The sequence below is a fragment of the Diplotaxodon limnothrissa genome, linkage group LG10 (assembly GCF_057381915.1).
Source record: "Diplotaxodon limnothrissa isolate DT_005_m linkage group LG10, D_limnothrissa_male_GT1.1, whole genome shotgun sequence".
Classification (NCBI taxonomy): domain Eukaryota; kingdom Metazoa; phylum Chordata; class Actinopteri; order Cichliformes; family Cichlidae; genus Diplotaxodon; species Diplotaxodon limnothrissa.
This window is the reverse complement of record NC_140605.1, coordinates 18,514,571-18,529,084: the sequence shown is the minus strand read 5'-3', so window position 1 is coordinate 18,529,084 and position 14,514 is coordinate 18,514,571. Positions and strand designations below refer to the sequence as shown.

Sequence of the window (14,514 nt, the reverse complement as noted above, 5' to 3'; positions counted from 1 at the left end):
TTAGTATATCATCGTAGAATAAGACATTTAAGGAGTAATCAGTGCAAAAAATCTTTTATTGCAAAATTATGACAGCAAAGCACACCTGCCATTTTTGATTTGATTCTATAGTCTGCTTGGAGTGCAGTAAAGATGACAGTGGTCAAACCCAGGAGTTGCCAATTCATTTTCGCAAGGGGCCACGAGAGCACCAATGTAGTTATAAACAGATTTTAAAAAAGAACTAATGTTGACCAGAACTAAGTCCAGCTTATTGATTGGGCCCTCCACAACAATCCCAGTTTCTCATAAGGCCACTTGGGAAAATCCATTGCCCAACCCAGTCAAAACAAATGTTTGTGTCGATAGCTTGTCTCCTTCAAAGGGCACTATGTACACTGTCCACGCAACATGCTGCCCCCTTGTGGACAAAACTTAGAACAACAACATTGAATCCCATCATGCTTTGCCGTACCCGCCGACCCGAACACCTCCAATGCGAAGCTAACAGGCGTTAGCTACCGGGAGCGGACATGTTGTACCGACCCTTTCTTTAATAAACATCGCTGTAAGCGGGGAACCGGGAATTTAAGGGAAGGCTCGGAGCGTCTGGCAATCATGGATGCCGTCAACGCCTTTAACCACGAGGTAAGTGGCCTTCGCTGAGTGTCTGAACTCCCCTAGTGTGGTGCTGCTGATCATGGAGCTGCTGCTGTTGCACTGGAGTTAGCCTAGCTGGTCGAAGCAGTGGGCCTGCTCGGTGAGTTAACTGGACATCTTATTCGGCTTAAGTGTTGCGCTTGTTTGGCACCCCTGAAGTAAACGAATGCCACTGGAAGGAATAGTTGGATTTTCGGCCACCCACTAAGCTTACACAGTAATATCCAGTCAGTAGCGTTTCCAGTGACTGCCGCTTTGCTAGCTTGTGGGAGTAAGTTGTGGTTACCAACACAATGCAAATGAGAACGCGCAACCACAGGTAGAAAGATCAATACAGCAATAGCTTGTTACCATACTGTACACAAACAGACTGAATGTTCATTACAGCCTCGTTAATGTTAAAACCAGTGCTCGGTAAGAAGATGCTAGGCCAAGTTACTACAAGGCCTGACTAAAGGCGGTTGATGTTGTTAGGAGTCCAGTCAAAACACTAGTCAAGCCATGTTTTGGTGTTTCTGCCTGCACCCGCGAATTTGACTCACCACAGAGACTGAGGGGCAGAAAGACATTTCTTGTCGCATCTTAACACGCTTGTTCAGATCATGTTTCTTGTACCATATCTGAGCTCTCGTGGTTGTGAACAGCCCACGATGCTTCTTGAGCGATATCGTCCAGTTTCAATTGTAGTTTCTGTCTCACACCCAAGCAGAGAAAGTAGTGGCTGACAATGAATGCACATCACTATTTGATACATATAGATACGCACACACGTGTGACTCATATTCGAATACAATCTTAACCTTGTTGTCAAAGGTGTATAGATGTCTAAATTACATTTTCTCCAGATCCTCTCCATCTTGTCTATTTTATTCTGAATAAACATTTCGCATGCTAAAAAGCACACACTGTCACAAAGCTGTATGTTGTAGCTAATGTGAGTTATGTTGCAAACCATTCAAAAAGGCCAACTGCACCTTGGCAGAGTTGAGGAACAGCTGAAATTTTGTTTTGATGTGAATTATAGTGGGAAATACAATACTGCATGATTCTTTGAAGTGTTTTTATTTATGAAAACAAAATGGAAATATGCCTGATTTTTGCCCATTCATTTTCATCATAGTGGTCCTGGTGTTTTGTGAATTCACCGTACCCATTTATTTATGCGGTTTCCTTTTTCAGTATGACTAAATAAACTCAAGTTACCCTGAGCCATGCTGTAGCATCGATCAACAGTTACAGCAGATGGGTTAAAAAAGATCCTTATTAATCTTTATGAGTCTGTATAAACTGGGATATTCATTGCTTGGATACCACCTGGTCTGCATCTATCATTTAATGCAATTATAACGTGAATGCAGTAAAGACCCAAATGTGGCTGTTTGATATGGGATGAGGAGTAGTGATGAAATAGAAGTGATCAGCACCACCCTGGACACTCCTCCAGCGTCGTGACTCTCCATCTCACAGAATGATTATCTTCTATGTCTAGTTATTCTCATTGATGGACTCCAAACCCCCAATATCTCGGGCAAAGATGATCTCCATCACCAAATCTGCCATCAAAGCAATGAAAGTAAGAATACGACATTAGAATGATTCTTGTATATTTATTTAATTTGTTATGTTTGGGGTCTATAATATAACGGCATGCTCATTTGCTCCTCTCTTCCTCAGCTTTACAAACATGTGGTCCAGATTGTGGAAAAGTTTATAAAAAAGGTGAGCCGAGTCTGTTTTCATTAAAGTTTGCAGACTGTGTCTCTTCACTAAATACCAATGAACTCTGCTGTTTTCTTCCTCTTTTCCCTCCAGTGTAAGCCTGAGTATAAGGTAGCAGGCTTATATGTGGTGGATTCCATTGTTAGGCAGTCCAGACACCAGTTTGGACCTGACAAGGATGTGTTTGGACCAAGGTTCACCAAAAACATTACAGGAACTTTTGAGAACCTCTGCCTTTGCCCCGTGGAAGACAGGGTAAGAGAAGAGACCTGGTGACAATTTAATTGCACTGCAAATTAACCCGAGTATTTGCCGCGTCTCAGTGTTTCCCACAGATTTACGTTCTCCTTGTGGTGGGTGGTGCAGGCATATGGGCGCGTGTGTGCAGGAGCAAAAAACTGGTAGCATATGCACACTTTCCCAAACAAATTATTCAGTATACACTACTCCTGTGCAGTAGTCCCAGTGAGCTTGGCATTGCAGCACATCAACCAGTTCTACCCCTGCTGCAGGTTCTGGTTTAAGGAATCCTGTCCCCAGCTAGAGATATAGGAGCTGGAGTTTGCCCAGGAGGCAAGTGAATGATGATGGTGTGAGTCTATCGTCAATCCCAGGGTTGATGGTTTGACCCACAGCTCCTTCACTTCATATGTCGAAGCATCCTTGGGCAAGATACCGAACCCCAAATTGCCTGTAACATATCCATCAGACTGTGATTGTGTGTGATAGATAGAAAGCATTTAAAGCACTGCATGATTGTGGCTTCTAGTAGAGAGCCACTCTGAGTACTTAAAGTGGAAAAGGGCTGTATAACTTCCTATCCATGATGACTGGAACTACCACAGTTGTGACTTAGAAAGCCCTTTTTTTTTTTTCTTCAATCTATAACTGATCTTGAGATGTGATTGTTCTCTTGGCAGGATAAAAGACTAAAGATGTTAATAATAAAATGAGTTGCCAGTTATAGTTTGGTGGTGGTGGGGGGGAAGGGGGGTTGTAAGTATATTTGGATTACCTGCCTGCCCAAGTTAAATCTGTTCATAGGTAGCGCTTCATTGTAATGATAAATGTCCTGTGCTAAATATTTTCATTTATAGAGTAAAATTGTGCGGGTGTTGAACCTGTGGCAGAAGAATGGGGTGTTCAAGATTGAAGTTATTCAGCCCCTCTTGGACATGGCAGCTGGCTCTGGCAGTGGTGCTGCACCCAACACAGGCGCAGATGAGCCAGGTAATTTTTGAGGTTGTGCATTGCTTTATTAATATAATATTAATATGTTGATGTATGATGTTGGCATTTGAAAACAAACGTTCTCTCTTCTGGCAGGTTCTCCTCCACCTCCAGCCAAAGAGCCAGTTACAGTGGTAACGGCAAACTCCACCATGATACCTGCTGCTCAGCTGCACAACTCTGATGCCTTTGCTGCCGTGGCACAGCTCTTCCAGTCCTCACAGGGTCAGCAGGTATGTTTTTACTAATGCGGACTGGCATTAGATTGTTGCCTTATTCACTTTCTTGTATTTTTGTTACTTCTTAAGCATCTTTCACATCTTTATTACTGACTCTTCTTTCACTCTGTTTTGGGCATCTAGCTCCAACAGATCCTGCAGAACTTTCAGCAGCACCCAGTGAAGCCAGAGACCAACACCCAGCCTTCACCGCAGATTATTCAACCTCAGGCCCCAAATGTTTCTGCTGGACTGGGCATGGTCGCGCCACAACCTCCCCTTCCCTCCCAGCCCGCCCAACTAACCCAGCCTGCCCAGCAGAAGACGGCCTTTGACAAGGTGACAATGCATTCTTGTATTTGCATGATGTTCTTTATTTTATTTTATTTTCTTTACCGTCAGGCAAGAAGGTAAAGATGCCCACCTAAAACCTTTTCAAATTTATATCATAGGTGCATCTGCTAGAAGGCTGAAGGGTATCACACGGTATAGCACAGTAAAGGAAAAGTAAGGCTGAAGAAGCGTTGCCACATGAAGAAAACATCATTATTTGTGTGTTTCTCTCGCAGAAATTGCTGGACCGTTTTGATTATGATGATGAACCAGAAGTTGGAGAAGAAACAAAGAAGGATGAAATCTCCTCTCAGCCCCCCTTGTAAGCTTCTTAATTTATTTTATATGCTGCAGTCTGTGATACCAGAAAGCAGAAAGCTTTGATGAAAATGTATTTTTTTAACAAAATAAAAGCTGTGGAGCTGATAGTGTATTTTTATCATCGCAGTATGCAGCAGCCTCCAGCCTTTCCACAGCACATGGATCACTTTAAACCACAGATTAATATACCACAGGACATCTCACAGCAGGTAAAAAGAACAAGACTTTTAAATGAAAAAGAGCTTCTTCTTTATTGACAAATCTTAACATCTCATTTTGTAGCTTGATTTAACAATAGGATTACATAATACTACGGCTTATTATAAATGCACATACAACTGTTTACAGTATATGCTCTCTATCTGAAATAAAACGGAGAACTGAGTTTGTTACTGAGAAACTGATTTGAGGGATCGTGTTATATGTTTTTCTTCCCCTCAGGTTCCTCTTCCTCCTAATGGGCAGCTCCAGGTCCACGGTTTACCACCAGGACAGAGCTTTCCTGCTGTGATGCCTCCTATGGGCCACATGCTGTCAGGGATGTCCCTCTCTGGTTCTTCTGGGCCTCCAGGCTTCCCTGGGGTTTACCATCACCAGAATGCAGCCCAGCAACAACAGGTAGGCAAACAGTAGCATAAAGATGTCACAATAAATTGTAGTTGGGCATAAAATTGTAGCAAATTGAGAAAAATGTCAGAAAATTAAATTCTGATGTTTTGAAATTGTTTTGTTTTTTGGTCTTCTGTAACTTTGACTTGCACAGAGATGTAGTTCTGTCGCTGTAACAGATTTTACTCATAATGTATCTTCTCTATACTGTGTCAGGATTTGCCAATGGATGTGGACCATTCATCCATGAGAGATGGCAGACATGGCCGAAGATCACACTCAGGCTCCAGGTAAACGTCTAAAACAGGATGTAATTTTTCAAACTAGGTTTCCTTGTTCACACTGTTATATCTTATTTCCTGTTTATTTTGCCATATGTAGATAATCTTCTTAGTATACACTGTTTAAATATAATGCTTTGAGTTGAAATGTCTTCTCCCCCCGCTCCCCAGATCTCCAAAGCGAAGGAGATCACGGTCCAATTCTCGTACACGTCGATCCAGGCACAGGCGATCCCGCTCACGCTCAAGGGATCGGCGTCATCACTCACCTCGCTCACGCTCGCAGGAGCGCAGAGAGAGAGAGAAGGAGAGAGAGAGACGGCAGAAAGGTCTTCCACCAATTAAGAGCGAGACAGTCAGCAGTAAGTCATCATCTGTTTATTATCGTAAGACTTTCAGTTACATTCTTTAGTTCCTAACTCTTTGCTCTCTTCTCCTGTTTAGTTTGCAGCACTACTCTCTGGGTAGGCCAGCTGGACAAGAGAACACAGCAGCAAGATGTCGCCTGTTTACTCGAGGAGTTTGGGCAGATAGAGTCCATCAATGTAAGTTCTCTCACAGAGATCAGCTTTCAGTTTATCTAACTGTGAGGTCATCCTGCAACCGACACTTTGTTGATTAAATCTTTCAGTCAGCTTGTAGTAAATTTGACTTTATATACTTTCTTGATTTTTATAGAACTTGTTACACAGACAGCTCAAAGCCTCAACTTTGTTATTTGTATTTGATACAGTTTGTGTTAATAAGTGTGATGAAAATGGAGTAAATGCTGACATCAAATTTGCACCAAAGGCTCTACATGTTTAAAAAAAACAAACCCACTAATTACAGGCTCAATAAAGTGGATGAGTATGACTTGTTTTTTGTTTTTAAACACTCGTTTTTTTGTTGTCTTCTCTCTTTAAGATGATCCCTCCACGTGGCTGTGCTTATATTGTTATGATACATAGGCAAGACGCCTTCAGGGCTCTACAGAAGCTCAGCAGGGGAACATTCAAAGTTAACCAGAAAGCCATTAAGGTGAATGAGCAACACTGATTGTTGCTTTGTCATGTATTAGTTTTGTTAGGAAAGGGCAAAACTAATAAGTTGCTTTTACTTATCAGATTGCTTGGGCTTTGAACAAGGGCATAAAGGCTGACTATAAGCAGTACTGGGATGTGGAGCTGGGTGTCACCTACATACCTTGGTCTAAAGTCAGAGAGGACCAGTTAGAGGAGCTTAAAGAAGGAGGAATGCTCGATGTGGACACTTTATCACCAGGTAAAAAAAGAAAAAATGAAGACACTTTATTTTGAATTATTTAGTTTAATTCATTTTTGTTATTTAATTAAAAGATCAAATTACTTTTAGTGTTCTTATGTTTTATTCTGTCTTCTGTGTACCTCATGTTGCTTTTACCAGTTTTATTACATTTGCTCTGCCTTATTATTGGCTTGTCAACTGTAAAGCACTATAAGCTGAACCAATCCCCATGAAAGTTATTATACACATACAGTACGATTTTGTAGGGGTTAAGGAATCATGCTGTTCCTCAGAGATATTGTTTTAATTTAAAAAAAAAAATGCTGTCTTTTCTAGAGTGGAGTGGCACGAGGAAGGCTCTCGACCACCCAGAGGAACTCACTCACAACGGCCGTTCAGAGCAACAGCAGCCTGAGGAGACACAAGCTGTACCTGTACCTGCCCCAAATGCTCCTCCTACACAGGTTAAAAAAAAAGCCATATAAACTGTTACCAGTATCGTCATATCCTAGACTTTGAGAGGTGTTGCTTATTGCTAATTTAAAAGAAGCAGATTCTGAATCTTGACGGAGTCAGCTGTGTTTGACTGCTATTGTTGTGGGTTTGTAAATGCTGAGTGGACTATGTTGATGAGAAAATTGGAGAATTGGTGTTCGAAAAATAACATAAAAGGTAATCAGTATACACACATGGTTTTATTTCAGTCTGGTCCTTGTACCATAATGTTTTTCCAGAAATGCGTTTTTGCTAAGCTAAAACTACATGTAATGCTACATGGCTAATTAAGTTGTATCTTTACACACTTTATTACTAGCAGCCTGTTGCAGAAACATGAAATAGTATTTTTGTACAAAATGGGTGATTCCCAAAGAGCTGCTAGCTGCATGCTTTGTGATGTGTCCATGAAACATTTGAGGATATTAGACAAGTGGAGAACAGAGGGAGTGGCAGGCCTGGAGATTGACAGAAAGTCAAGTCCTAAAGAAATGGGGAACAAATTTTGCTACTGTTTTTGACCAATGCCAAATTTTATACAAGAACGGGACCGAATGGCAACAGGTCTTACGGACTGATGAAAAGAAAAAAATATTTTCAAACATGTATGTACAGAGGAGGGCAGGAGAGGGGTACCAGCAGTGTGTCTACAGCCATCTGTCAAACCTCGTAGAGGCTTTGCCATAATTCAGGGCTGCATTTTGGCCAGAGGTGTTAGAGAGCTTGTCCTAATAGACTGAATTATCAACATGCAAAAGTACTGTCAGATTTTTGTCCACCATCTGGAAAGTGTCTGATTGGCAGCAGTTCCATTTTTCAGGATTGCAATGATCCCAAATGCACTGTCAGTGCAGTAAAGGCATACCTGGATAGAAACACAACATGAAACACTGTCTCACACTTCTCTCATTTAAAATCAACTGTAACTTCTAAATGTTCTCAGGTCCCTCCAATGCAGCAGCCAATGGTTGGTGTGGGTTCTCTCCAACCTCCTGTCTTTCCTGGGCCTATAGGCATGCCTCCACCTTCCTTCCCTCCAGGTGTCCCGCTGCCTCCTTTCATCAGACCTGGCTTCAACCCCATGCAAATGCCTCCAGGTAACAATTTCTATTATTTAATCATACTTTTGTTTGTGGTCTTTTTTATACAGTGTCTGCTCTCAGGTTTGTGTTTTTGTTTTCTTCTTTTATATACCCCTCAGCCGTAAAAGGCTGATAGAGTATTGTTGTTGGACACCCAAGTTTGTGAATGCGATAACTGGAAAACAAGGCGATTTTCAAATTACTACTTAAAATCTGGGGCAAGTTTGAATCTCAGTGACCTTGACAAAAATCTTGTGAATGTGATAACTTGAGAATAAAGCGACATAAGTGTTTGAAATTGATACCATCAACTAGGAGGCTGAGGGGCAGCACTGGACACTGCCAGTAATAGAAATAAGAAAAGGACAAGAGTCAGTTTTAACTTGTGATTCATTTTATTTAATAATGATGGCAGCTGGGGACTGAGGTATGTAATGATGACAGTTAACCCATTTATTGAGTCATTAAAAAGCTCTTAATCGTTTTGCTTTCATGAGTGAATTGTGACTGAAAGCAAATCATGCAGGACATGATTTTTTTGTGTTCCCATCATGTTGTCAGAAGGAGATCAAAAAGTTCGTAATGATAAAGATTTAAAGGGTAAAACAGAACAAAATCCATGTTTCTTGTATTTTAATATTTATGGGGGATAGTGGATGTTGACTAGTGTTATTTCTCTCTTTTCACATTTACGTTTATCAGAAATACATTTATTCATTTGCTAACTTGCGTGCATGTTATGAATGAGATTTTGGCAGTTTGATTTTGCTGTTTTACTTCAACAAACTGCACAAGTGCACCTTTTCAGATTTTACCCATCCAGCTTAGTCCAAGTCATTTTTAATTGAATCAAACAGGACCCTAACTCCTTTTATTACTCTTCTTCAGGTTTTCCTCTCCCTGGTGCTATGCCTCTTGGTCCCCCTCCTCCTTCTAAAACTGGAGTTGAGGACCCCCCTCTAGACCCAGCAGGTCTGGGAAACCGGAAAAATGACGAGGCCCTCGAGGCTCCCAACATCTTTAATAATCAGATGGGATCTATGGGTCAGTCTGCCTTTCTTACCTATCACAGAAAGTGATGTTTCCCTTCTCCTCTATCCATTCTAAAGAGACTTATGTTTGACCATTAAAGTGTTATTTTCTTGCTAAATAAACATAGAAAAGTGCTAGAAGTCACTTAGTTGTTTTGCAATATAGTACCAAAGATTTTGTAGTTAGTGTTTGTTTAAATATATTGTTTATTTGTAATCATAAGTACATTGTAGTTATATTAATGCTATACTTTGGTTTTCGTCTTTAGTTAACCAGGTAGGCTTGCCTCCAGGTGGACCTCTGGGTGCTCCTCCAGGTGGACCTCTGGGTGCTCCTCCAGGCGGACATCTAGGTGTTCCTCCAGGTGGACCTTCAGGTGGACCTCCAGGTGCTCCTCTGGTGGGGCCCCAGGGCGGCCATCCCGGCAGCATTCCACCCCCCTCAGGTGGTCTTCTAGGGGCACGGCCTGGTTTGATTCCCCTCCAGCGTCCTCCTGTTCCCCCACCAACACACATGCAGCGTTTCCCACCACCCCATGGCTCAAGGCCACCTCACCCCAGCATGCCCCCCATGCCCCCACAGATGATGCCCAGGGGGCCACACCCTCAAATGATGCAGCACCATGAGCCACCTCCGCCTAAAGGAGCCTTTGGGATGCCCCCGCCGCACAATTTAAGGGCTCCTTTCCCTCATGGGCATGGCCCCCCTCCTCAGGGTCCACCTCCTTTTACCCGACCAGGCGGTCCTCGGAGTCTAGAGGGGCCAGAAGAAATGGATAGCAGACCATTCAGGGGAGACAGGCCTGGTTTCAGGGACAGAGAGCTAGAGAGGGACAGAGACTGGGATCGAGATAGGGAAAGAGGTTTTGGAGGTGGCAGGCGTCCATTTGGCGATGGAGGGAGAGGAGCAGGTGGTGATAAAATGGATGGTAGGGACAGGCTTGGAGGATGGCAGGAAGATGGAGGCGATCACCGGGGTGGAGGATGGGAGAGAGACAGAGACCGAGATCGTGACAGGGATCGCGACCGGGATCGAGAACGAGATCGGGACAGAGACAGGCGGGACTGGAGGGAGAGGCGAAGCAGCCTCGATAGCGACAGGGAACGTGCCAGGGGCGATGATGGAGATAGAGAGCGAGCGAGGGGGGAGGGAACAGAACGAGGAAGTCGTGAGAGAGGCAGAGGAGCCGAGGCAAAAGGAGACAGGCCAAGGCGGTCAGAACGGCGTGAGAGGGCCACACGCTGGGACAAAGATGACCGTTTAGCCGAACTGGAAAACATGGACAGATTTCAGACCCCTAACAGTACAGAGCAACCTTGCGTGACCCCTGAGGTTACCAAGGAAACCAGTAAGGAGCCAGGTGTGGAAGCTTCTGAAAAGAAGCCAGAATCAGAACTTATAGCTCCGCCTCCAGAGGGAACTGCTTCTACAGGAGAAGAGGCACCCTCTGAGCCGGCTCAAAGTGAACCCACAGAAGCAAACGAGGAGGCTGCATAGACTGCTGCGAACCACTGATGGATAGGAACGTGTCTCTGCCATGATAGTCAGTCTGTTCTTGGCAGACTGATTCAAACTAATCAGTTTGTTCGTCACTGACTGACAGTTTCTGGGCAGTAAGTCGAAAAGATCTCCCACAAATGTTGTTAAGCTTATGAAAATTGATGTCGTCAGGCTTCACGTGTCAAAATTAGGCCTGTGTTTCAAAACAAGTGAAAATCACTTTGGATAAATGGCCGTAGTTTTTCTCCTTCCTGCAGGTTATAAGAACGGACAGTGTTTGCATGCTCATGTAGCTCTATTTGTTTTTGCTGTAGTTGGTTTGCCAACGAAGGAAACGACTGATTTGTATGACACATTTCTTTTACTTCACGCCCCTAATTTACTGGAAAAAAGGATGTTTTCAAAGATGTAAATGGTATTGTTTTAGATTGTTTTTAAATTTGCCAAATTGTCATCATGTCAAACACTGAATAACTTTTCAAGCAACTCCATTATACCTAGGCTTTTTTGTTTGTTTGTTTGTTTTTTAATTATCTCGTTGCTTTTTTGTGTTCTAAATTCTCATTGCATTTTCACATCCAGGAAGGCACAGGTTTGAAAGGAGTTGTTGTGGCCTTAAAATCTAATTCAGTTACTTGCAGGGCTTGCAATTTAAAAATAAGGAAAAGGAAAAAAAGAAGACAAATGGAAAATACAAACTCCTTGATGTTTGGGTAATATACACTTTGAGTTAGACGTTGGAATAATAACACAGCCCTTCTTTCAGTTATGTCCCCACTTTCTGCCTTTGAATCACATCAGTAAGAATAAAAACAGAGCTTTAGTGCAATAACTGATGATTTTGTGAAATATACCGTATCCTTAAAAAGTCACAGCGTAACAGTTTTTTTTAAATATTACCGGTACTTCTAAAGACACGCTAGTACAGGATTTCTTTAAAAAAACAAACATAAAACTTGTTGTTATCGAACTGTATCGTCACAACATCGCTGATCCCAGTGTGTTAGCTCTCAGAATCTTTTATTGTGTTTGGATTTGATTATATGATACAAACCTGTATAACTGGTCATAACCAAGAACCTAAACTATAACAGAGGCAGTATAAATCTATAATAAAATCTGTAAAGTAGATTAAGCTTGATATTGACATGAGGTCAATAAAAGCCCGAGGTTGGCTTTGTTTTGGTAGTCAGAGTGATCTGAACATTCAGAAATTGTCTTGCTTAAATAAAAGTCCTTTGCAAGCAAATCAACGTGTCACCTTGAATAACAGATCATCAAAAGTAGAAACAAAGAAGACGCTACTGGTAAAGTTAAGAATTATACTGCCTGCCAAATTTTGAAAACAATATTTGCAGCATAAAGTTGTGCAAGTAAAATGCCACTGAAAACGTTATCCCCCCCCTCCGGTCTAAGACATTCGTACCTAATGTGCGTGTGTGTGTGTGCATTTTGTTTTTTATTTCCTCAGCTAAAGAAAGACTTCCTCAGATTCAGCAGATAAAAATCTTATTTTATTGTTAACTATGCAGAATGTGCAAATATTCAGGCCCAAGCTTAGGTGGATATTGAGCATTTTGATTAACCCTGTGAGGATCAGAAATAACTCATAACTCCTAACACTATGTTTTGCTGGAAAATAACCTAACAAATTTCAGGGGGAGGAAAAATGTAAATAGCTTTAGATTCTTGTGAGCTAGAATGTTTAGGGTTTTTGTTTTTGTTTTTTTTTTGTCCCCTAATTGCTGAGACATGGGAGAACAATTTTTGTAAGCCAAATACTAATAACATAGGGTCCCGGGTTTCTTGCACTTCTCACAAGGATAGATACAAGTTTCTGTGTACGTGGTTGTTTGTCTCTTAGTAGAAGTCCATTTTTGGATCACACACAAGAGTCCTGTTGTGTTTTGGAAGCATTTCCCATCTTTCTCGTCCATCCATCACAGTCATAAATTAGTTTTGACTACATGGAAATACAGAATGAATCCTGTGGCTATTTGCTTTTATGCTCTTTGATAAAACACAGCTTACTAACTAGGTCTCCGTATCACTGTAGACATACTGTATCTGATATTGTTAAAATCACAAGCCCAGATTCAGCAAGCATAATACTTGTTCCCGAACAATTTCACACAAACAGAGACAAAGAGGGTATATCTAACGCGATGAGATGAAGAACATTGCTTGGGACACTGCTGTAAATATGCTTGTATCACTGACGATTTTGAAAGACTCGCAGTAATTTCTGTTAATAATCTGTGATTTCTTTATCTGAGAGAAACGCGTCGACTTGGAAGGAACAACAGAGGCCCTTTGCTTTAACGTTTTTAACTCCTAGTGGTTTGAAAATTGACAGATGTTTCTATGATTTGTTAAAAAAAAGCAGAAGACATGGACATTAAATCTTCAATATTTCAACCATAGGATATTGTTTTTAATAAACTATTTTTGTACCAAATTATTTTTGTGTTCAATTTTTTTTTCTTATGTAGTATGATGTATGATGTTTACTTATGATCCTGCCACAGCACTTGAGGCAGGTTGAGGTGTGTACTTTGAGCCATTGTGGCACCTCGAATCTTTTCATTTTCAGCCATTCTGTTGTAGATTTGTTGCTGTGATTGGGACCATTGTTTTCCTGCATGACTCAATTTTGTTCAAGGTTTAGCTGTAACATAGATGGCCTCACATTTGACTGTGGTACACGGAGGAGTACCACCACATGGTCTGCTTGGTGCCCGCAGTGATAAGGTGCCAGATCATCACTCTTCCATCACAGTGCTTGGCAGTTAGTGTAGTGCTCGTGCTGATATGCTGGCTTTGGTTTTGTTTGGAAATGGCCTATACGCCTTCTCAGATTGATGGGCAGCAACAGATGCTCCTCTAAGATCATTGCTGATATCTTTCTACAAATTGTCAAAATTTCTGCTTTTGTAGCAGTGTTCACACTAATCAATTTAATTTGATTAGCAGCTTGATTATGATTTCTTTTTACTCTCAACTCCTATGGCAGCAGTAAACATATACTCATGAAGTGTGATTTTTTTTTTTTTTTTTTTTTATTGTGGTGGAAGCAAAACGGCAAAAGTAAGAGCGAGTCCTTGACGATGTTTATGTGAAGCTTAGTTTGGATCTTCTTTTGCTGCTGGTTCGGTCAATATTGTTCGGAGAGAGATAAAACTAACAGCTTTAGAATCAGGGCAAAAGGGGCGTAAACACAAAGCGCGGACCCGCCAAAACATCAGAATCAGCGAGCTGTCGGCTTTCAGCCCCGACCGTGTCCGTGCCGTCGGGTGAGAAAGGCGACATCTCACTGATTCTGATCCGCGGTCTGCGCTTTGTGTTTACCTCTTTGTGCAGAAGCCGTGTACCTGCTCTCATTTACTGTTTTAAATGTTTGGTGGTTGTCAAAATTTTGTGAGCTGAGATTCTGGAATTTTGGGCAAAATACATTTATATAAAAAATCGATTCAGGATTTTAATGAATCGATATCACGTTATCCAAGCCAGAATCGATTTTAATCGATGAATCGATTATTAAAACCCACCCCTACTCACAAGGATGCATATGACATTTTTTAAGTACAGGGAACTTTCTCAGATCTACTCTCGAAAAAAATTATATTTCTCACTTATCTGTGTATTTTATATATTTAATTATTTTTATAAAGTCGTTATAGAGATTTTGTTCCGTCTGTCTGATAAGACACTGTTTTAGCGGTGACCAATCAAAATGTGCCCTTTTTAATTTTATTTGATTCTGATTGGTTGATGTAGCATACACCCGCCTATTAGTTATGTAGTATCGCG

General features: G+C 41.5%; 1 protein-coding gene across 1 annotated transcript; it reads left to right on the top strand.

Annotated features, from left to right (window-relative positions):
- Positions 1–466: 466 nt before the first annotated feature.
- scaf4a (SR-related CTD-associated factor 4a) lies at positions 467–11,088 on the top strand. The gene is made up of 19 exons (XM_085364521.1): positions 467–627; positions 2,129–2,212; positions 2,314–2,358; positions 2,452–2,613; positions 3,456–3,588; positions 3,685–3,821; positions 3,951–4,145; positions 4,376–4,461; positions 4,588–4,669; positions 4,902–5,078; positions 5,286–5,359; positions 5,522–5,712; positions 5,795–5,895; positions 6,257–6,370; positions 6,457–6,613; positions 6,932–7,059; positions 8,034–8,187; positions 9,061–9,216; positions 9,473–11,088. Exons 1-19 carry the CDS (start codon positions 598–600, stop codon positions 10,699–10,701), a joined length of 3,435 nt encoding a protein of 1,144 aa, XP_085220647.1. The 5' UTR covers positions 467–597; the 3' UTR covers positions 10,702–11,088.
- The last annotated feature ends 3,426 nt before the right edge of the window (positions 11,089–14,514 follow it).

Coding starts and splice junctions, on each gene's coding strand:
- scaf4a (XM_085364521.1), top strand. CDS start 598: ATGGATGCCGTCAACGCCTTTAACCACGAG. Junction 628..2,128: donor TCAACGCCTTTAACCACGAG/GTAAGTGGCCTT, acceptor TTCTATGTCTAG/TTATTCTCATTGATGGACTC. Junction 5,896..6,256: donor GGCAGATAGAGTCCATCAAT/GTAAGTTCTCTC, acceptor TCTCTCTTTAAG/ATGATCCCTCCACGTGGCTG.